Here is a 23,919-nt window from a genome sequence, read left to right as displayed (position 1 = left end):
AACATATTTTCATCTATTTTCTAGGTGACATTTTGTTTAAATGGTAAACCATTCATGAAGAGTAAGTTCCACAATGTTTTCATGGTTATGGGCTTCAGTTAAGCCCTGGCTGTTTCTCTTATTCACTTTAGTGCCTTCAGAAAAGTTGTTTTATATCCCTTAGTGTCAGTTTTCTCATCTATGAAATGGGAATAATACTAGTATCTATCTCAGAGGACTGCTGGGAAGATTACATGAGATAATTCACAGTGAATACCTCACACAATGCCTGCAACTTACTGACCACTCGTTATGTGTTAGGTGTCACTACTATCCTTTCATTTGACAAATATTTCATGAAGACTTTCATGTGCAAAGCCCCTGGCAAAGGCTACTAGAGAAATAAAAGGAAATTATCTAGAATTGGGAAGGATATGCTGATGGTATTCAGCAAAAGACATGCTGTAAGTTAGTTGTCCTTATGGGAAGCCCCTCTACTCTCAACAAATCTTCATGAATGATATTCAAAACAAACAATAATGTGGTCTAAAAGTAAACTAGAGAAAATATCTAGACATACACCCATTAATCCCAGAGACAAATCTCCAGTGAGAACTCCCCCTAACCAAAGAGTCAGGATGGGCTAGAAGAAGATTAAGAGAAAGCTCAGGGGATGCTGGGTTGTGAGTTGCTTAAGTATGACTGGGTCTGCTGCACCCAGTAATCCTATTCCAGAGTGAAGTCCACTGTGCCTGTGGACCTCCCTGCCCCCTGCGGACAGTGCCTTGATTCCATGGTGACCAGAGGAGTCAGTTGCCTGTTTTGTGATAAGATCAAATAGGTATATAGACTTAGTAGCAGTTGTTAATATGACTTTGCCCTTTGGTTGAAACAAAAGTACTGGAAGATGGAGCTGCCCCCAAAGACCCAACCCCCCAGCTCTGTGACCCTCAGTTTGAGCACAGGCCTTTTTTTGGGGAGGTTAGGTTATACCCAAGAATCCTTCCAGCAGTGGGAGAAAACATGTAGAAAGGGCTAGGATGCTGCTGACAACTACCATTATTGAGATCATGTCTGGGAAAACATCGGTACAGTATTCTCTAAATATACAAGGACTGAATGCGGACATCAAAGGGGTGAACACTGAAGTGAGATTCAGTGCCCAGGATGTGCACGCTAGACTCGACACCATTACAGTCCACTATGGGACCAGGACAAATCTAAGGAATACCCTATGGACACGTAATGTCTATGCAGGTTGTGGTGCTCAAACATGTTCACCATTATCAAACAACAGCTTTGTGAGGAAAAGATTCATATACCAATGTCATGAATGTGAAGACAGAAACACAGAGAGGTGAGGTGATTTTCCATAAAACTAAAGCTGGTTTAGGGCTCTCTCCACGATTCCAGCGTGTCTCGCTTGCTATTAGAAAACTTCTTAAAGCATAACAAGTTAGAAACTTTGTTCAGGGATGGCAGAGAAGAGAAAGGGATATGGTTGTTATGGGAACCCATGGTCTTTAGAGCTATTGGTCAAAAATAGAACCCTCAGGAAGGCAGGGTGAAAGATCCTTTCTGGGAGATGAAGAGATGAAGTGAGTCTCTTGGGGAAAGCAACAGTGTAAATAGAAAAACAATAAAAAGAGGCACAAGAGCACCTTTTCCAGAAAAGGGTTTCATCTATTCTTATGACCTTGGCCACCACCTAGAACTCAGGCTGGCAAGCAAGATTCAGGCTCCAGATACTGAGCACATGTGGCCAAAACCCCAGTGGTGGAGTTGGCAGTGTGCTCTTGCCTCTTCTCTCCCGCATTGTGGGGCATTCTTTACTTCTTGGCACAGAGGTATACTTGCATGGGGTTTTCCTGCCACTCTGGTAGGGAGGCCAAGCTGTCAGCCACATCTTTCTGGACAGGCCAGCCCCAGGCCTCAAAGAAGGGAACCAGATTCTTCTTCACTCTTTGAGAGAACTTCTTCACCCATAGATTCATCCTGCCAGTTTTGCCTTTGGGGAGGCGAGAGGGGGTCTGGTACTCAGCAAAGAGCTGGGTGAATGGCTCCCACCCAAAGGCCTCCTGGAGCTGCAAAGAGAAAGAGGGAACAGAATGAGAAGTCAGGTTTGCAAAAGTGATGCAACATGTGTGTTCATAAGTATATTTCATTCACATGATCACCTCCCCTCAATGGTTAACTTCACCCTTGGTATGTGCCCCTATCTCCCCACTCTACCCCTGCACATTAATGCAATCTCATTGGCTCATTCCACCCCTTGGCCACAAAACAGCACCCCTTGCATGTAGTGGGGGTGCTCGGGGAAACCTAATGTCTGAATAGTGGCTAAATACTCAACAAATGACCACTGTAATTATCTTTAATTTAAAAAATTGTGTCCCAGATCTTAAGTGTTTTCCTCAGCATCAGGACAGGTTTGGGCCTGACTGAGATGAGAAACCTTCACTTCCTACATATTTGGCCTATTGAGATTCTAAAAGCTGGGAACCTCACATACTATAATTTCCAGACATCATAATAATCCTGATTTTATAGCCATCTCGGACCTGTGACTGTCTGCAAGGCACAATATTGCTTTGTAGAACACTGCATTTAGAGCAGAAAAAGAAAAGATCCGGCATGTCTTAAGGGGCTCAAAATGAGAGTGGCTCATGCTTCATAGGGGACAGCCCTCCGGAAAGCCCTTGGCCAAAGGCTCTTGTTCACTAAGATTATACATATTTCCAGTGAGCGAAGTTCTGGGGTTTCACATCTCCCTTTAATAGATGAGCGTTCTCTGACTCTGGCTTGTAAAAGCCCGAGGACAGATGACACCACAAAAGCCGAGCCTCCCTCAGAGTCTCACTGTTGTACCCTCATTATTGTTCCTCTCTTCTCACTGGCTTGCTCTTTGACACTTTTAATACACCAGAAAATTCAACATTTATTAAACATGTAACATTTGTTAGACATCTACAACATGCCAGCTATTGTGCTAGGCAAACATGACTAAGAGCTCTTGTCCCTCTAGAGAACACTGGCCAAAGGGAGAGACACATGTAAATAAACACGTTGTTAAAAATGTTGGCTTATCAAGGAGACGATGTCCAGGAGAAGGGGACAACAGAGCTGAATTTGGCCAGGTGACTTGACAGGAAATGGACAAGATGATTCAGCAGCAGGAAGAAAACAAGGGAAGGCACAGGAGCCAAAACAGCAAGATGTGTCTGTAACCATAAGTGGGTTGGCATGGCAGAGGGTAAATATGGAGGTGAGAGCAATAGAAGATACAGCTAGAGATACTGGCATATCTGGTCAGGAAGGGCCTCCTATGCCTTGCTAATCAGCTTCAACTATATCCCATATGTGCTAGAGAACCCTGTAAGCATTTTATAGACAGAGTATTAACATTATTTTGGAAGGAGTGTAAGGAAGATGGATCATAGAGGACTAAGGCAAGATGCTGGGACAACTTACAAGGCTACTGGAATAGACTGAGGGAAAACTAATGAGGGCCTGAGCTGAGGCAGCAGGTTCAGGGATGCTGGGGAGAAGCCCTCTAGCAGGAAATGGGGTCACAAGGTGCCTGTTTGTCCTGCGACCGAGTCTCAGTTGCGGTCTCTCTAGAGCTTTCGAGAACTGATATTCGGGGCGCCACAGTGTAGCACAGTAGGGTAGAATTAGGGCTTAAACTTACACTTTAGGGGCAATCTACCATTCTGGTCCATGGTCCTGTATACCCCAGACTGGCTATGGAAGGGTATGGAAGTGGATACAACATAAAGTTCCCTCATTGACTGGGCTGTCTGATGTTAATTCTCAGAAAATTAGTGAAAGGCAAAAAAATCTAAGAGCAGGTATGGCAATGTGAAAGTCGAGCTTGTCATTACGTCCTGATTTTAAGTTCTAGGTCCTTCACTTAAATGGGTGCTTCTTGACAAGTTGCTGAACTTCTTTAACTTATTTAGCGTGTGGCTCTGTGAAAATGAGCCAGACAGCTCCTATCTATAGAGCTGTGGGAGACATTGCGGGAGATCTGACAGGGGAACAACACTGACAATTCAGAAACCTGGACATTCAATGCAGGACTAGGGGAGGGGGCAGGGATTTGTGTTTATTTCACAGTTGCTTTATGACTTCAGTGCTCTCCTATTGGCTTGATTGGGTATTCATTTTAAATCATTTTGGTTTTGAGTGGGGTGATGGATGCTGAGACCCTTGCTAGCAGATTTATCTCTGACGATGCCTTCTTATTGTAATGCAGCTGCATTGTAGACACCCTGTTATTATTTTAAAAAAAAGTGTAACACTCATTTGACCCATAAAATTTAGGTGAAACACATTAAACAAAACAATGGCCATTTATGGAACACTTATTAGGAGACCAAGTACAAAACCAGTGAGTGAAAGAACTGTGATTCAACTTCAGGAATGTCTCACAAAATTTCTGCCCTTGAATAATATGCTATATTTCTATTTCTATTTTCATAGTACTTTTCATTTCCTGTTACATCTCAGAATCAGAAGGTGAGTGAGACAGCTGCCATTCTTTCTGCCTTAGGGGGGCATAACCCGAAAAGCACCACCATGAGGCCCAGTCCCTCTCATTTCCAGGGCAGGTGGTGGTCCAGGCTGGTGAGTAGTGAAGGAGCTGGAGAGCTCCTGGGATCCAGATCACTATATGACAGAGGAGTCTGGTCATCCCCTCCCCGCGGAATTTCTGCTCAGTACCTGTAGATATGTTTCCAGGGCTGTCCACACATTCCAGTCACACAGTGGTGCTCCCTTTCTCAGGTGGTCCTTGATTCTCCTCTTACGTTCTGGAGGGCTCAGAGCCTCATGGGCCTTAGCCCTGGGGATCCCTAGGACTGTTTCATGCACATAGACTGACCAGAGGTTGCAGGTGGCCTCGGTAGTGTGTGGGCGGAACTCCCATCCATCCTGCTGTTGGTTGTGGCCAAGCTCATGGATGGGGCCCCACACACCCCGACTTCTCATGCTTGTCTCATTGATGAGCTCCTGCACAGACTCCATGTGGCACATGATGGGGTATCCTGAATGCATCCAGCCTGTGAACACAGAAGGAAAAGATGAGCATTAAGGAGGGTCCACCCAAACTATCTTCTTCATTCTTTTCCATATGGGACTTTTCTTCACCATCATGGTTATCCCCAATAACTGCAGAATCTCTATGCTGATTGGAAAGCAGACAACTTTCCCTGACTTGGTCAGAAACTGAATAGTACCTAATCCCCTTCTTAGCCTCTCACACCTGAGTTGTGCCCTCCTCCTCACTCTGGCCCTGAATAAATTGGTTATACTTTACATAGTCATTCTTGCTGGAATTTTACACCTTCACTTTGTGTGTGTGAGTGTCCTTGGCATCTCAGTCTGTGATATGATGTCCTATGTCTGGATTTGACATCCTTGAGGGCTGGAACAGTGTCATTCTTTCTTCCCCGTGTATGCAACTTTTATCCAGGTTTACACTCAATGACAGAGATAACTTTTGTCCTTATTTAAAGATATAAAAATTGAGATCCAAAGGAACTTCCCCGTGTGGGATCCAGAGTTCCTTATTTTGCTTCCTATGCACTTATTTCTTTTTAACCACTAAGTACCTAACATACACCTCCTTCCGTATTTCCTCTTTTCATTTTCAACTCTGGCTTATGTTTGAAGAAAGTAGTTCATTTTGGATGCTCTCCTTGAGATGACCCTGGTTGCCATCTGTGAATTCCCAATATAACTTTTTCTGAGATTGTTCAACCATCCAGTGAAATCTCACCTTGTAGGTGTCAACAGTTTGCCTTTTCACATGTAAACATTCTTTCATCCCCATCATGGTCAATGTCTTTTATAACCTTTTTCCTTGCTTTACTAATAAAATTATGCTTGTGCATCTTGAACATTCATAAGAGCCAAAGTAATAGATAAATGGTGTCCACTGACTAGGAGGATTCCTGGGAGCACCCACCAGCTGAGATCTGCACATCAGCCACAATCCTCTCGGGTCGGTGGAAAGGGAAGGGCTGAGCTGCCAGCCTGGCCACAGCCTGCATCATCTCATCCCAGAGGCGGAGCACAGGCTCAGGGTTTTCCAAGGCCTGGAGCTTTGTGGTCGGCACTGTCAGGATGATGTTGTCCGTGGCCAGCTCTCCCCAGGGAGCCAGGTTCTCTTGCATCTGCCTCTTCCACTCCTCTAGAGATGTCTTACCTGGAAATAAATAGCATGGAACCTACCGCACTCACTTTGCAACATACCTTGAGCTTAAAAATACAACTTGATCTCTGGAAGAATGCTACAATAATGTTCTTCTTGTAACGGAAAGGACTTTCAGACTCTTCTCTTTGTCTGCCCTGAAGCCTCCATGGACACAGGGTATTCCATATCTCCTGCCTCCGTGTTCTCCCCCAACAGTTTTTGCTCTTTCTCTCCACCAAACCTCATCCCTCTTCCATTTAGCAACCACCCCATAGTTCCCCCACTAAATGTTCAGTCCACTTACCCAGCTTGTAGTATGGGGCATGCACAGCCCCCGTGATAGTGACAGACACAGGGCCTAGTTGTCTGCCTTGGGGCACGATGACGTAGAGGAGGCCGCCCCAGAGGCAGGAGACTGACCGTTTGGCCCTGTCCATACAGCATTGGTGAGTCACCATGGGGGCTCGACATAGCTTTCTGGCCTTGGTCAGGTCATCGGTGTGGCAACCAATCTGTAACTGGACAGGTGATTCCACCAAATGTTGGAGGAATTAGAGTCCTTTGATGTGTGTGAGGCGGTGTAGATGGAAGGTATTAGACAAACATGCCCATGAAAAACCAGCTTCCCTTTTCTATGTGCTAGGCATGGAAACTTAGAAAATTTTAGCACTCCAAAGTTATTTAGACTTCAAAGCATGTAAAATCATTTTTCCAAGGATTTAAACAGCTCCACTGTAAATCTTCACCTGACATGAATTGGTGGGAGACAAGGCTGATCCTGACAAAGGCCTTATGTCTTTGCCAGGCAAAATCCTGGGCTATTCCAGCAGGACCTACACCAGTGTGGTGAGTCTGAGGTTGGGAATAAGCTCAGGGACTCTGCTCCATCCTCTGTGAATACACAGGAGGCCTGTCCAGAGGCAGTGAGGTTGATTCTCTCTCCCTCTTTTCCCAGAGCTTCCTTTTCTGGCCAGATGGATGAAGATTTGTTTTTTCTAGAATCCTGGAGTTGCTTTTCTTAGGTTTGATGTAAGCAAGCTCCAGAAAGAATACCAACACTAAAGAGACCCTAGCTGTGGTAGAAGGTGACCCTCAGAGTCAAGGAGGCAAAATGAATTTAAATTCCACATTTAGGGCATATTTTGGGGAGTGATGGGATTATGGACGTACTTTAGGTGTCAAGATAAAGAGATAAAATAAGAGTTTGTGCAGATTGTGCTTGCTGACATCACAGCCCAAATTTCCACTGCAAGTTTCATACTAACTCCCCCTGAATTTGCACATGGGACCCATGAAGAGGCATGAAGAGGGAAGTGCACATGCCCAAGGACTTTCCAGCCCTTTCTTTTCCTTCTACCAATCATCTACTGATCACAGAACCCACTCCCTAAAGCTTCTCTAATAAAGGAACTCCTTAAAGGAGGCACAATGAGACAGATTTGAGCTGGACTCCTGTCCTGTCTCCTTGTTAGTCAACTTGCAATCAAATGCTTTTTTTTTTTTTTTTGGTCAAAACCTCAAATGTCATAGTATTGGCTTCTACCACATTCTACAGTGAGCTCCTTTTACCTGATAAAACTAGGCACTTTAGTCACTCACTTAGGTGCCCTGAAATTCAACTGTAAAATCTGTAAAATGGGCAGAATAATCCATTTCTGTACCCTTGGCTGGATTCCCATGAGCTGGAACTGGACAGTGGTGAGAATGACACAGCTCTAGGGCGTTGAGAGGTGGCAGCTGTAGGTGTTTAGCTTACCCTCAGGCCAGCAGAGGCCGCAGCTTCAGACAGTGAGATTTCTGCATTTTGTCCTTCCAGGAGGTAGAGTCCAGTACTCACCCAGCAATCATTGTTGCCTGACAAAAATCACAGAGAAAGTTCTTCCTATGTGACTTCATCTCCACTTGGGGCCTCCCAGCCCCTCCCATAGGTGCAGCTTCTCCCCTGTGTATCTTAAGTCATCCATACTTCTTCTTGGATTCATCTCTCCTAAACCTTAGTCAGAGCCCCAACCTCCATTTTCTTGAAAGTACCTGATAAAGAATGGAGTCAGCCGGATGCAGTGGCTCATGCCTGTAATCCCAGCATTTTGGGAGGCCGAGGCAGGTGGATCACGTGAGGTCAGGGGTTTGAGGCCAACCTGACCGATACGGTGAAACCCCATCTCTACTAAAAATACAAAAATTAGCCAGGCATGGTGGTGCGCACCTGTAGTTGCAGCTACTCAGGAGACTGAGACAGGAGAATTGCTTGAACCCAGGAGGTGGAAGTTGCAGTGAGCCGACATTGCATCACTGCACTTCAGCCTGGGCGACAGAGTGAAAATCTGTCAAAAAAAAAAAAAAAAAAAAAAAAAAAAAGAATGGAGTCAATCTTCCTAAGGGTCTGAGGGTAAGTACCTGCAATGTCCTGTGTAGTGTCAGCCAATCCCATTTTCCCCTGGGTCTTTCATGTTCTGGGCACACTGTTCTCTTTTCATACCTGGGTTGTTTCCTTCAATCTCCATGGTGATGGGGTGTTTTGAGGGGTACAAATTGGAGGGGCAGGTCCTGGTGCCAAGCCACTTGGCCAGCTGGGAGCTGTCAGTTAGAGAGTGAGCCAGCCCAGTGGCCAGAGAGAGCATCGCAGCCTCAATGGAGTCACCGGCAACTGGATTTTCCTGGCTCACAGCTGGGAGCGCTGACCCTCTTAGTACCTTCCTCAGGAGCCTGTGCAGGGATATGTAAGCAGGGACCCCCTCCGCAGGAATCTGTAGGAAGGCTGCACCATCAGCTCTCAACTTTGCCAGACAGCTCTTTTCCAAGTTCCCATTTCCATGGTTCAATATAGCCTGGAACTCAGACAGTGCCTTGCGGAAGTGGTAGCTTCTCATCTCAGGGGTGGGAACAGGGAAGCAGCCTGCGCTGAGAGTCTGAGGCAGGATGCTGAGGCCAAAGCAATTGAGGATGATGTTACCAGGGAAGCCAGCCAAGGGGGAGTGGCCAGGGTTCTGGGAGGCCCACCACCAGGACTGGCCCCCAATCAGCAGCCCCCCACCCTCAGCCACAAACTCCTGCAGCTGCTTAGCCTCCTTGTCACTGTATGCCTTGCAGCAGTAGACACCCAAGTTGCCATTCAGATGTGGCTCCAGGCTGCATTCCAGGCCATGCATTGATAGGAGGGGACACAGATCTTTTAGACTTGTGTTCACCCCAACTTTGCCTGTCTGGCCTCCGGCCAGCCAGCGCACAGCATTGAGCAAGAAGGGACCCATCTTGGGAGCACAGAGCAGGCACTCGTGGGCAGCCAGGACCACCCGGCCTCGGCCATAGCGAGCAGCCGCCAGGAAGCAGTTGAGTGAGGCATCCAGCCCCAGAGGGAAGGCCAGGGCTCCATGCACCAGCAGCTCTGAGGGGACTCCCTCTGTCCTGATGTCCAGCTCTGAGATCCCCTCCAGGAGCTGCTGCTGGTCCTGCCTGACATCCTCCCCACACCTGGAAGAGACAGGAGAAACAATGAGGCTACAGTCAGTTAGCCTGAATTGTACTCACTGAATAGAGAAATCTATGTGCAGGTAGGAAGATTGCATGGTTCATGTCAACCTTCCCATTCTTATATTAGAATTTTAGCATACTAATATCATTTATTTTTATCATGTTTAAGGCATATTTTTTCACAACTGATGGCATATTATTATTTAATTGGTAGTGTTTGCTCTTGCTTAGTGATACATAAAATAACAGTATTTCTCACAATCAATGTTGTCATAGATTGGAGGAAATGCTGTAGAGGTAGTGATTGCCCTTACTTGCATATCTTAAAATCCACATTTTCTAAATGAGCACCTCCAGAAATTCTTCCCATTTAGTCAACTAAGTATTGAATATTCTGGCTTCAGTTTCTTGTCTTTTAAAATATTTAATCATATAAACAAATTACATTAGAAAAATTAGTTTATCAAGCCCAGATAAAGTGGTACTGCTTATTAATTTCTTGAGCTAATTTTCTGTAAAGGAAGGCTGTAAAATCATCAAATTTGTACTCTCTATAGGGCAGTTCTGATCTAGGAACACATCACAAGTAAATTGTTTAACACTATACTTGAAGATTTTTACAAACACACATCATTTTTAAAAGTTCACTCAAACCTGGTTAGAGTATTGACTTCTTTTTATTAAGGAATGTCAAAATGTAATGAATCTAGAAAAGCCTTTGAATTTCAAGAATTTTAAAAACAATTTGTAGATACTGTAAATGTCAAGCAATAGGAGGTTGGTTAAGCACATTATAGTTAACAAGAGATTGCAAACCATATAGTGATTAAAATAATTATTAGATAGTTTGAAAAATGCTTAATGGATAAAATTTTTAGATTAGATTACAAGATACCATGCTCTAAATAAGCCACATTTTGGGAAAAATCAAAAACCATAAAATTAGACATAGAAGCAAAACCTAAACATATTTATCAAAATATCTTTGTTAAAAGAATAAGTCTTCAATGGTCATCTTGGCTGGTGGGATTGTAGGTCATTTTAATTATGTTTATAAAGCTTTATTGTCTCAAATTTTAAAATTAACATTTATTTCTTTTATAATTAGAAATTAAATATTTTTTAAAAATATAGTTTGGTAGTAAAACATTATTGAAAAAGGTAACTCTTGTGCCGATTCTCTTGAATTTCTTTTCAGCATGAAAATTAGGAGATGGCATGTCTTAGTTTTGTCATCCCATTTTCAAACTCACATGGCAAATGTCATAGAGTTCAGGCATCAGTTCTGCCTGTGGCTTTTTACCTGTTTGAACTCAAGATATTTCAGGGAGTTGATGACATTAAGCTACAAGACTTAATAATAAAACATTCCACTCTAAGAATTCTTAGCATCTTCTCACAGGCAGCTGGCAAAGTCTCAGCTAATGGTAGTAAGCCTTCAATATGGAAAGCTGCAGTTATCTACAGATATCCTTTCCACAGCTAGTTAAAATGATTGCATACATTTATCCATGTGCCCACACACGTGTACAAAACCACAGTAGCATTGGGAATCTAGAAATTACCTAGACTGGTTGACTAAAGCTGCAAGAACCACAAAGAATTAAAGAAAAAAAAAAAAAAAAAAAAAACACCCAACAACTTCTTAGCACAAAAGCAGCATAAAGTTAAAAAAGGTGAGCTCATAGGAGAGAAAGATATTTGCAACAGATTGAACAGATAAAAATTGGAATCCAGAATACATGAGTAATTTCTAAGGATAAACAGAAAAGCAAAAAACAAAATATTTTTAAAGTATATGCTCAGACAGCTCATGAAAGATGAAATCCAAGTGAGATATTCAATGTTTCAAATGATATAATCAGATAAATGCAGTTTAATTTAATAACATTTTTTACTCAGAAAATTAGTAAATATTTCAAAAGCTAACAATAATATTAAGTGCCGACAAGAGTGTGAAGAAAAATAGTCTTTCATAAAATCTGGAGATCAATTTGGCAGTATCCAATAACATTAAAAATAGAAGTATACATGGAGGCAGTACTAAGTAGTTCATTGCAAATTGCTGGTAATAGTGAAAAAGTATAAGGAAGTTAAATATTCACTAATATGAATGCAAATAAAATTTGGCATTTAATCATATGATGGATTACTATTTGTCATTCAAAAAGAATACATACACCTATATTAATTAACAAGGATAGATATTCAAAACATTTGAGTAAAACAATTTCAAAAATAGCAGAACTTGGTGATGCAGCCTATGTAAGACACAATATAAAGCAAAGTAAACATATGTCAATATATGTCCAAAATGTCAGGAAATGACCAGAAGAAAATGATAAAAGTGTTTTCTTTCAGATTGCGGGATAGAGAGAAAGGAGTGACATTGAAAGAGATGATCAAAAGGACTTTTGCCTCAATAATTTGTTTTTTCAAATAAGGAAAATGTACAATTACATTTCTCGGGTAATTAAACATTAAATGTAAAATGCTAAGATAACTGCTCCAAAATAGAAGGAAAATGTATAATCTACAAATTTGTGGAGGGAATTTAAGAAATAGATAAAACTTAGTAACAAGCAAGGAAAAATGTAAAAAGAAATGAAGCATAAAAATAGAAAATAAAATTAAAAGGGGGTAAGGGCAAGATGTACATTTGAATCATCACAGTATATATGAATGTGTTAAATTTCAATTTGACAGAAGCTCTTAGATTAGGTTAAAAACATCTGGATATAAGCTGCTTATAAAAAGCACACTTGAAACTAAATGACATAAAAGGACTGAAAATGACAAAATCTACAAAGTTTTCTTTCAAAAAATACAGAAACAAAAAAGCAGACCACACCAGCATTAATAAGGGATGCAGTGATTTCAAAGGGAAAAAAAAAAAAAAAAAAAAAAAACTATGGATAAAAGTTATACTCTACCAAAAATAAAATTTATATTAATTTTTTTGTCTTGCAAAACACAATACTGAAAGAAATAACTGCTACAAGGAAAATAAATTTTGAATTGATCATTATATTTGGAGATGGTAATGTATTCTCAGCATCCGTTGGATCAATTACATTAAAAAGAAAAAAAAGGGATAGAGATGATTTCATCAGAATTACTTACAAACTTGCTTACAGCCAGAAGATAATTGTCTTGCATCCTGAGGACGAGAAAATGAGACCCTAGAAGGTTGTGCTCTGCTAAGTTTTTGAATAAACACAAAGTAAAAAGGCAGACAATCTCCAACATGAAACATTAAAAAATCAATGTGAAGAACACACACACACACACACACACACACACACACACACACACACACAGAGATAGATAAGCATCTGAGATGATCCATATCAAAGTTTTAGGATTGGCTACCTTGGTCCAGAAGCATGAGAATAGTACTGGTAGTGTGGGGAGGAGAATGAGTTGCCGTCTTCCTCTCTATGTTTCTGTATTGGTTTGCATTTTTCACAAAAAACTTGATTTCCTTTTGAAATATTTTCATTAAAAAGGCATTTCTTAAAAGAAAAATAAAGGAAAGGAGGAAAGAAGGAAGGAAGGGGGAATGGAGGGAGGGAGGGGGAAAGGATATGGGAAATGAGGAGGGAGGGAGGGGAAAGTGAGTAAGCATAGCAGTTAGGATATCAGATAAACTTCAACAGATGGTTTGACAATATCCTAAGGGCAATATTAATGATCTCAGATAGGTAGTTACCAAAATATTTAAATCTTGTATAATATATGTTTACTATTTTAAGTGTGGAAAACAATAAAAGTGGCTGCTATTTAATGAGGTTTAATATATGCTAGGCATTCAACATATGTATTATCTCTTTTAATCATAATAACAAACTTGAAAGTTATTCTCATTTTAAAGATGAACTTTGGAAAAACTAGGCAATTTTCCACGTGTTTCTTAGCTAATAACAGGTAATGACAGGAAGCAAACGTGACAGCAGGAGTACCATCATCTTGGACAAACACCGCTACTTTAAGTTCCAGCTCCCTTTCTAGCCTCATGCATTTCAAGGAAATCACTTTTCTAACTACAAGCAGCCAGAAAGAGCAGACAGTAAAACACAAATAAGACAGCTCAGGCACAGAAGGAGGTGGGGGCAAAGAAGTCTCTTGGGTAACTGCCAAACTTCACCCTCATACAATGGGCCCCAGTAAAACAGTGGGCCTTAATAAGCACATTCCTTTCCCTTCAGGTGCACTATGATAAGGAAGCTAAAAGCAGGGGTGAGGGGTATGCAGCTACAGAAAGATGGAATAGACACACAACTCTCCCTCCCAGATAAACATAACAAAGAGACACAGAAGCAGTAGAAACCTCTCATAGACTCTCTCACCCTGAATCCTTAAAAACTCTTAGTCTGTAAGGGAATGCGCCTCTCACCTAACTCGGCCAGAAGCCCCCCTCAAGTTTGTTTTCTCTAAATTAAACCTGTCCTTGACTGTCATACCATCTTTTGTGTTTCTTACCTCTTTCTTTAATTCTTACAAAACCCAGGCTTGCTTGCCTCTAAAACCACTGTTGTCTACATATCAGAACTCTCCCAATCAATTACTGAGTCTTTGATAAAACCTACATCTGGGTACAAGGTTATTGACAAGTATACTACTGAGAACCAACTTGGTTGGGGGACCACCCACCCAGGCGGCACCTCCCACCCAGGTGGCACTAAAGGTATTGAGAGGCAGACACCCAGATAGAACAACAGAGAGGATCTGTCTGGGGGATAACAGCCTGAGAGCTAAGAGGTTAACAGTGTTCCAGGCTGAGGCCCCAAGCAGATTCTCATCCATGTATTTATTTGCTCTTAGACAGGTGATTTTTAGTAATATACAGGTTTTCTATATTTACTCATAACTCAAAAATATACCAATTAGGCAGCTGTTACCCACCTACCACTAATTACAAACGAAAAGGTATTCTCCACAAGGGAGCCACGGGGGCAGGGCTAACTTAATGTTTCTCAACAGTATACCTTATGCAAAGGAAGCTTTACAGGATGAGAAGGTGCGAATAATTCTGTGTTTAAGAAAGGAAAAGCATGTGTTACTTCAGAGCTGGAAGTGCAGGGGAAGCCACTGAGGATGAAAGGAAAGGGAAGGGATTGCATGTTTAGGAAATGTATTATACCAAACTACACCTGAACAGACAGGTAACATGGGTGATAGGTTTCTGAATGCTGATAAAAAAGCTGCCAAATTTGGAAGTTACAGTACTGATTAATTGTGAAGTGCCCTGCTATCATTTTCACTATATTAAAGGTAAGACATGTAACAATTTATACATTTTTTTCTTGAACATAAAGGTAATGAAGTCTACTGGTCATAATCGAATATATCTTCACTTGGCTTGTTTTGTTTTTCTGTTCAGATTGTATGGGATGTAAGAATACTCTTCTGGATTTAATTCACTCTCTGATAAATATAAACAGGATAGAAATACTAGAATCTAGAAACAATGTTTCCTTAGGATCTATAACATCACAAAAAGGGCTATAGAGAGCTATGTTGATCAGATGCTTTAAAAAACCTTTTGAAAACCTTCTGCCCCCAACATCCTTTTTTTGTATTTTTAATTAATTTAATACAGATAAACTGTAGTCACTTTTTAAAAAAATTGCAGATACATAAATTACTCATCTGGAATAGTCAGAAAATAATTGCTACCCACCTGTGAGCACAGATACATTCATATTTGTAGGTCAGATCAAAATTCTGCTTAAAAATATAAATATTTCTAACAATGTCATAATGTTTACTCTTTCTCCTGGTTTTATTAACTATATTTCCAATTTCTGAAGATTACTGTGAGAATTGAAGGAGATAATACAGTTTGAGCAGCCCTTATGCAAAATGCTTGGGATGACCAGAAGTGTTTCAGATTTTGATATTTTTCAGATTTTGGAATATTTGTAAATACATAACTAGATAACCTTGGTGATGGGACCCAACTCTAAACACAAAATTCAATTATGTTTGCTATACACCTTTACACATAGACTAAAGGCAGTTTTTACAATATTTTAAATAAGTTTATGCATGAAACAAATTTGTGTACACTGAACCATCAGAAAGCAAAGGTGTCAGGTGGGGATTTTCCTATTCTGGTGTTATGTTGGTGGCACTCAAAAAGTTTTGGATTTTGGAGCATTTTAGATTTGGGATTTTTTTGATTAGTCCTGGTTTGTCCACTCTTAGGGGACCTAGTAAGCTAGGCCCTCTTCACCCAACCACAGACAGAATTCATGTGGGGAGTTCAGCTTACTACTCTGCCTAGAAGATGGAAAACTCTGGTATCCTTTCCTGCTTCCACCATATCCTCAAGTAGCTCTCCTGCTTTTACTTTTGAAAGTTTTTTTCTTAAGTGTTTACCCAATCAATTTGTTCACTTTTCTATGAATTAGAAAGCATTAATGATAACTCTTGAATTTGTGATTTTGACTATTTTCTTTCTGTTGTACATGAGAGGTTGATTGCTGTTAGGAGATGCTCCATCCTGGGCCACCCATCAATTACCTGTTCTCCTTGGCCAGTGGTTAGCAATGTATGTTATCATGATCAAAACCTTCTACATCCATCCATTTATTAATTATTTTTCATTCACTTTATCAGATTTGGTTCAGAGAGCAATTCTGGGATCTAGCCTTATTTCACAGTTTTTAACCTGGAAACTACATTCATGGATCTTGAATATGGAAACAGAACTGTGGTGCTTATAACCTGGAACTCTTTGGACAAAGACTTTCCTACTCTATAGGACTGCACTGAGGACAGAGATAACAAATCCTCCTCAAGAGAGTCATAAAGCTAAGCTACTAGCACATATTTACAATTTTTACTTAAAAATAATAGTGACAGGGTCTCACTATGTTGCCCAGGCAGGAGTGCAGTGGTTACTTGCAGGTACAATTGTAGCACACTGCAGCCTTGAACTCTCAGCCTCAAAACAGCCCCCTGCCTGAGTATGTGAGTATGTGTGCATCAGCATGCCCAGTTATGTATTTACTTTGACATGAGCAGCTGCTAACAGGTTCCTGGTACCGAAAGGCTAGGGACCACTGATTTAACATATTCATCTTTTCCTTGTATTTTCTGCATAATACAAATTAAATGTTAGATTTTGATTTAGGTCAGGATCGACAAACTAAGGCCAGCCCCCTGTTTTTGTGAATAAAGTATTGTTGAAGCACAGCCATGCCCATTCTTTCACAAACTGTGGCTGCTTTCAAGCTCCAGTGTCTACCATTGTTGAGTAGTTTCAGCAGAGACCACATGGCCCACACACCTAAAATATTTGTCTGGCTTTTTAAGGAAAAGTTTCCCAACTCATGATCTAGAGGTTTGATCAGATTCATGTTTGAATTTTTGACCTACTTTATAGGTGGCAGTATGTACTTCCATTGGGTAGAACATAATGGTCTGACTTTCTTACTGTGAGGTTGGCAGTCCTTAATAACCATTGCTTAGCCCTAGACCCATTCATTTGTGTGTATAAAATGATGAGTTTAAAATTTTAGTATTCATTTTATTTGTTATTTGTAATAGTTTTATAGAAGAAACTTCCATTCACCAATTACATACTCTATGGTATAATTTATATAGGAAAGGCAAAATAAATGAATTCTCTCTTTATCATTTTAAAACCAGTTTTCAATATTGAGTTGGTTTCCTAGCATCTTCCCGAGGTCACCAATGTTTAAATTTTTCTTAGAATCATTATGAAATCATGATTGAAAACACAATGTGTTTCATTTATCATCCTGATTGATGTTGAAATTGTCATATTTGGCTATTGTGAGCCAATTCAAGATGATTCCTGAATCTTTTCCACCCAAACTTAATGAGCTTCCTGGCTTTTGGTATAATAGGAGGTTTCAGTTTCGTTTCATACATTTCCTGCTCAGGCCCAGGATCCGCCATTTCTCCAAAAAGCCCTATTTCTTTCTTCTTTTCTTTTAATGTACAGCCCATATTTCTGCTAGGAACTGTAATTTGCATTTAGAACCATAATCTGGGCATTAGAGGTGTGCTTGTGATTTCTGCACTTTGATTTTGTATACTGAGACTTTGCTGAAGTCGCTTATCAGTTTAAGGAGATTTTGGGCTGAGACAATCGGGTCTTCTAAATATACAATCATGTCATCTGCAAATAGAGACAATTTGACTTCCTCTTTTCCTAATTGAATACCCTTTATTTATTTTTCTTGCCTGATTGCTGTGGCTAGAACTTCCAATACTATATTGAATAGGAATAGCAAGAGAGGGCATCGTTGTCTAGTGCCAGTTTTCAAAGGGAATACTTCCAGTTTTTGCCCATTCGGTATGATATTTGCTGTGGGTTTGTCATAAATAGCTTTTATTATTTTGAGATACATTTCATCAATACCTAGTTTATTGAGAGTTTTTTAGTATAAATGGCTATAGAATTTTGTTGAAGGCCTTCTCTGCATCTATTGAGATAATCATGTGATTTTTGTCTTTGGTCCTGTTTATGTGGTAGATTATGTTTATAGGTTTGTGTATGTTGAACCAGCCTTGCATCCCTGAGATGAAGCCTACTTGATCGTGATGAATAAGCTTTTTGATGTGCTGTTGCATTTGGCTTGCCAGTATTTTATTGATGATTTTTGCATCAATGTTCATCATGCATATTGGCCTGAAGTTTTCTTTTTTAGTTGAGTCTCCACTTGGTTTTGGCATCAGGATAACGTTGGTCTCATAAAATGAGTTGGGTGGGGGAGCAGCTCTATTGTTTAACCTGAGTCAGACTTCCTAAGGGGGGAACAAACACTCACCTGACATGGAGTGGGATCTTGGGCACCTTCTTAGAGACCTTGAATCGGTCCTTGTCCCCATAGGTGTCGGTGAAGTACACTCCGGCCACACTTGTCACCTGGTTCCCAGGGAATTTGGACAGCACCTTGTCACTGCCGTGCTTGCTGGCCCAGTACCATGCCTGGCCCCCAATGAGCAGGCCCCCTCCACGTTTCACAAACTGGATCAGCGTCGCAGTCATGGCATCATTGTAGGCACTTATGCAGTAAACACCCAGGGGCTTTCCTGGTTCTGGCTTGATCTGTGCCTCAAGCCCAGCATCCTGCAGGATGTTTCCTAGAGGTGTCAGGGATGGATGCACTTCCACGGGAGCCCCAGGGCAGGGAGAGAGCCAGCTGACTGCATTGAGGAGAAATGGAGTCAAGCCAGCATGCATCAGGTACCCCTCATGGGACACGACCACTAGGCGGCCTTGGCCGTAGGAGGAGGCAGCAATGAGCACCTGGCCCTTGTCATTCACCATCACGGGGAAGGCAGTCTCTCCAATAAGAAGGAGTTCACTGGGGACAGGGTCCCTGGGGAGATCCCAGCATGTCACTCCATCCATGAGGGCCTCAAAGGCAGCAGATGTCACCATGGTTCTATCAGCTGTGGCAAGGGAAGCAAAGACTTTCATGTAGTTAAGAGATGCTGATAAGCACTGCTGGTCAGAACAGATGAAGAAAACAACTAAATTCATTCACCTCGAAATTTTATTGGATTCCCTACTGTGAGCCACACACTATTTTGGCACTGGAGAGTTCAGCAAGAAACAAAAGAGATGAGGTTTCCCTTTTTGTGATTTGAGTATTTTAGGAGAAAGATAATGAAAAAATAAGTAGATAAACAGATAAATAGAATGCAACAAATTAATCCCTATGATGAAAATAAAACATGATGACACGATGTGGAGGAACTGAAAGACTCCTTTAGTTTTTGCGTGATAGGAAAGGCCTCTGAGAAAGTGACATTGAAACTGAAACCTGAAATGCAGTGAGCAAAGAGCATTCCAACAAAGGGATTGCTTTGGAGTGGCTGAGAGCAAAGGGAAGGTAGGAGCAGGACCTGAGGAGGAGTGAAGGTGGGGCCAGATTCTGCAGGGCTGGTAGATTAAGGTGATAGTTATGTTGGTGTGCCTGAGTTGGCATAGTGCTTGATTTTGTTGAACAGAAAGGTTGCAGACCTGTTAAAAACTGCAATTGTTCTGACAGCTTCAGTAGGTTGGAAAGTGCCCCCCACCCAATTTATCAAGTCTGCCATAATGGAGAGGGACCCCTCTATTTGGTAGCATTCTGCAGGTTCTTGAGGTCTTTTAAAATTTGGTCTGCCTAAAATTGAGCTTATTTCTCCCTTTAAGCAGTTTCTCTTGGATAGATGACTTCAGCCTCAGTTTCCCTATCAAAAAGAGAATAATATATCCCTGGGAAGATTGTTTTTGAAGATGAAAAGAATATGAATAGTCCAGGTGTGGTGGTTAATGCATGTAATCCCAGCACTTTGGGAAGCTAAGGCAGGCGGATCACAGCAGAGGTCAGCAGTCTGATACCAGCCTTGCCAACATGGCAAAACTCTGCCTCTATAAGTCTATTAAAAAATAGGTGGGTCTGGTAGTGTGCTCCTGTGATCCCAGCTACTTGGGAGGCTGAGTTAGGAGAATTGCTTAAATCTAGGGGAGCAAAGGTTCCAGTGAGATAAGATCACGCCACTGCACTCCAGCCTGGGTGAAAGAGCGAGACTCCACCTCAAGAAAAAAAGAAGAAGAAGAAAAAAAAACAACAAATAAAAACACCTTGTCTGGGGTTGGTACACACACAGTGAGCACGGATTAAATGAGTGTCTGTCCCTTTGTTGCCCTTTCTAGTTTCCCGGAGTGCCGAGGGCAGTGTTGCAGATTGCAGTCGCCTAGTAGTCCCCTGGCTGTCTCGTGCTGCCTCCCTCCATCCATCTCTGAGGATCCCAGTGTAAGGGACTTTCCTGTGTGCTCTGAGCCTTCTCACCTCTGCAGGTCCACAGGGCAGCCCTAAAGTGGCGGTGAGTTGACACCAGGGTGAGCTTCACCCAGTAGAGCAGGGAGTCATAAAAAAGTGCCCCGTGGCTTTCCTGAAGTGCCCTTCACAGAGGTCCTCGGAAGGCCCCTGGAAGAACGGAGCACCACGTGGAAGACCCTCAGCCCATGCCCCTCCCAACTTTCCCTTTTTTCCTTGTCTCATTCTCTCCACTTCCTCATTTGGGCTTTTTCGTCTCACTTACCCACCCCTGCAAAAATCACCTGTAGATAACCCCTTGCATAAAGCTTTTCTTTAGGGAAGAATCTAAACTAAGACACACACCAAGCCCATGAGCCACCCGTGCCTCCTTCCTCTCTCCCTCCTGTCCATGTGTGTGGTAATACCCCCCAGGGACACTGAGAAAGGAGAACTGTCCAGACCCCAGGCACAATTAGTACCTGAAGAATATCTTAGTTTATAGTGTTATTATTCAGCTATTTCTTTATATAATCCTTCATATATAATCACATATTAGTTTATAGAATTAGTGCCTGAAGCATAACTCACTGCTTACTATATCTAGCTTATGTATATAATCATACTTAGTCCCATATAATCTTTCTATATAATCATATAGGTATTATAGTTGGAGCTGTACTGATACATTTGGTGCTGATTTATAGAATCCTTCTATGTAACCATATAGTAGCTTGTGGTAGGAGGAATGCCTAGAGCAGTCACAGAACAGAGGCAGTACATGGGAAAACAGCCAGACCAGAACAAGAACCAAAGACCCAGGCGGTGGCGTCCCTGCCTGAAAAGGCATATGCTGTATGGCAGGCTTGGAGCAAGAGCCTCTCCTCCTGATAAAGGAGTTGTAGTACCTTGCATCCAGTTCCTGTAGAAAGCAGGCCTCAGGTCTGAGATCCTGGAAATAACCAAGGGAGAAGAACCCCTCTGGTGCGACCAGACATGACGGCTGTACACCCTGTCAGTCTTTTCTCACTTCTGTGCTAGCTCAAGTCATCCTCCCATAAATATCTTAAGAGAAGAGCACAAGTCTGCCAGCTCCCACTGCATTAAGCTTACAGTATCCTTCTATCAGAAATCCTTTGAAGTCTCCAGCCCCCAGATAAGAAGTGTTGCGCAGGACACCTGTTGCACAGGACACCTGTTGCACACAGCCCACCTCCTTGCCTTGTTGACCTAATGGTGTTGGACCCCTTTTGCTGTACATGACCCTCTACTACTGTGCATGACATGGTCCTCCACTGCGCACGGCCCACCTCTCTGCCCAGGTGACATAATGGGGTGGCCCCCTTGCTTGTGACTCAGGTGATTATATATGTCCTATTACTAAGACTATAGATGATGACCTCACTCACGACCCTGCCCCCTGATTGTACCTAATAAATACAGATGCTTCTGGGCATCGAGGAGCTCACCAATCTCCGCTCACAGGTGGCTTGGGCTCCTGAGTCCAGATGCTCTTCACCAGTTCATCAGTGTCCTGTCTCTTTACTTTTCGGATCCTGCACCTCAGCACAGCATAAGGGACACCCCACGACCCTGTGGGGCCTCCACGCTTGTGCTGTTAGCCACCTCATTCTGTTAATCTCTCACCAACTCTCAAACATCAGTCCCTTCAGTTGGCAATCATTCTAGACTAAACCGATCTGGTTTTAGTCCCCAGGATATATTCTCATCCACAGTCTTCCTCTACAAGAACTCTAACAAGAGCCTTTACATTTCTTCCACTCTCACTAAGGTGAAACTTGCTGAGCACCTCAGCTTGGCTTCTCCAGGGTCGGGCATGCCAGTGATTACTGGACGTCTTTCCTGCTACTTTTTTCCATGAAATAACTCCAAGCTCAAAAAGATTGACATTCTGAGCACGCCCCGTATTTCCTGTAGAATTCAATCTCTCCCTCTTCCCTTCCTACTCACCGCCTTTTTCTTAATACTGCCCACGGGAAAGTGAGTTCACAAAAAGAGAGCCAATACTCCGCAGATCATCCAGCATGCCGGTACATGATCTCAGTCTCACAAGGGACCAGTGAAAAAAAGCAGCGGAGAGAGATCCGAAAGCCTGAGCTCAAGATCCCGCTAGCTACCTCCCAGAAGACAGGTGAAGTCTTTCACTTCTCGGGCCTTACCAGTTCGACGGGGTAAACAAAGACAAACTAAAAAACCCCAGATGAGTAATATGTTCCGCAAAGCTGACCCAGCACTCTGCAACGAAATACGCCGTCGTGCACGCACACACCAGTCACATCCTTATCGAATTAGTAATTTACAAGTTCAAAGAGGAGGGAGATATGTGTTTTTAGACAAACTGCAAATAGCACCGGACTCACAAAACCAAATGAAACCAAAGACCTAGACCTAAGAAGAGAGGGACACCCCTGACCCGGGAATGGCTTGGGGCCTCTGGCACTTTGCGGGGACCCCCAGCGCCCTGGGTGCCCAGCCACCACCCCCACCTCAAGACCCGCTCGGATTGGAACACTCACGCCTGGGCAGTGCGGATCCCTGGGGATTGTCGGACTGGCTCTGCTGCGGCGCGCGGGGCACTTCTCGGAGATAAGGAGGGGCGGTGCCGGAGGCGGGGCTGCCTAGCAGGCTGGTCGGAACGGTCCCAGAGGCGGGGTGGTGTCGGAGGCGGGGCTGCCACGAAGGAGGGCGGAGCGGAGCCAGAGGCGGGGCGGTCTCGGAGGCGGGGCGGGGCGGTCCCAGAGGCGGGGTGGTCTAGGTGGTCTAGGAGGTCTAGGGTGGTCTAGGAGGCGGGGCCGTACTGGAGGCCGAGCTGTCTCCTAGGAGGAGCGGGGAGGTCCCAAAGGTGGGGCTGCACTGGAGACGTGGCTGCCTCAGAGGCGGGGCAGGGCGGTCTCAGAGGCGGGGCGGTCTCGGAGTCGAGCCGGCCTGGAGGCGGGGCTGTCTCCTAGGCAGAACGGGTGTTCCCGGAGGCAGGGCAGTGACGGAGGCGGGGCTGTCCTGAGGACTGGGCTGTTTCGGAGGTGGAGCGCGGCAGTGCCAGAGGCGGGGCTGTATCGTAGGCGGGGCCGTTCTGGGGGCGGGGCTGTCTCGGAAGGTGGAGCGGGTCCGTCCTGGAGGCGGGGTTGTATCGTAGGCGGGGCCGTCCTGGAGGCAGGGCTGTATCATAGGCGGGACCGGTCTGAGGGCGGGGTTGTCTCGTAGGCAGGGCCGTCCTGGAGGCAGGGCTGTATCATAGGCGGGACCGGTCTGGGGGCGGGGTTGTCTCGTGGGGTTGGGGGGCGTCCTGGGGGCGGGGCTGTCTCAGAAGTAGAGCAGGGCCGTCCTGGAGGCGGGGGTTGTAGCGTAGGCCGGGCAGTCCTGGAGGCTGGGCTGTATCGTAGGCGGGGCCGTCCTGGAGGCAGGGCCGTATCATAGGCGGGGCCGTTCTGGGGGTGGGGCTGTCTCGGAGGTAGAGCTGGG

The 23,919-nt window shown here is 43.4% G+C and overlaps 1 protein-coding gene across 3 annotated transcripts; it reads right to left on the bottom strand.

Moving 5' to 3' along the window:
- Positions 1-1,406: 1,406 nt before the first annotated feature.
- TCAF2 (TRPM8 channel associated factor 2) lies at positions 1,407-23,200 on the bottom strand. Of its 3 annotated transcripts, none has more exons than XM_032245158.1 (8): positions 22,977-23,200; positions 18,457-19,084; positions 8,658-9,649; positions 7,935-8,032; positions 6,483-6,696; positions 5,951-6,190; positions 4,705-5,042; positions 1,407-2,063 (listed from the first exon to the last, which is right to left on the bottom strand). In XM_032245158.1, exons 2-8 carry the CDS (start codon positions 19,071-19,073, stop codon positions 1,809-1,811), a joined length of 2,754 nt encoding a protein of 917 aa, XP_032101049.1. In that variant the 5' UTR covers positions 19,074-19,084; positions 22,977-23,200; the 3' UTR covers positions 1,407-1,808. The 3 variants fall into 3 exon arrangements, with proteins under 3 accessions (XP_032101049.1, XP_032101048.1, XP_032101047.1); XM_032245157.1 differs by lacking the exon at positions 22,977-23,200 and adding an exon at positions 22,620-22,956; XM_032245156.1 differs by lacking the exon at positions 22,977-23,200 and having other exon boundaries at positions 18,457-19,911.
- Positions 23,201-23,919: the final 719 nt, after the last annotated feature.

Source organism: Sapajus apella, unplaced genomic scaffold, assembly GCF_009761245.1.
Source record: "Sapajus apella isolate SASKATOON/1434 unplaced genomic scaffold, GSC_monkey_1.0 scaffold56, whole genome shotgun sequence".
Lineage (NCBI taxonomy): Eukaryota > Metazoa > Chordata > Mammalia > Primates > Cebidae > Sapajus > Sapajus apella.
This window is presented reverse-complemented; position numbering and strand designations above follow the sequence as displayed.

What these genes read in the sequence shown, in the direction of transcription:
- TCAF2 (XM_032245156.1), bottom strand. Translation starts at nt 19,175, where the DNA reads ATGAATTTAGTTGTTTTCTTCATCTGTTCTGACCAGCAGTGCTTATCA. An exon ending in GATTGAAGGAAACAACCCAG is followed by an intron (nt 8,033 to 8,657) that starts GTATGAAAAGAG and finishes GATTTTTGTCAG; the next exon opens with GCAACAATGATTGCTGGGTG. An exon ending in CGGCCTCTGCTGGCCTGAGG is followed by an intron (nt 6,697 to 7,934) that starts GTAAGCTAAACA and finishes TCACCTGTCCAG; the next exon opens with TTACAGATTGGTTGCCACAC.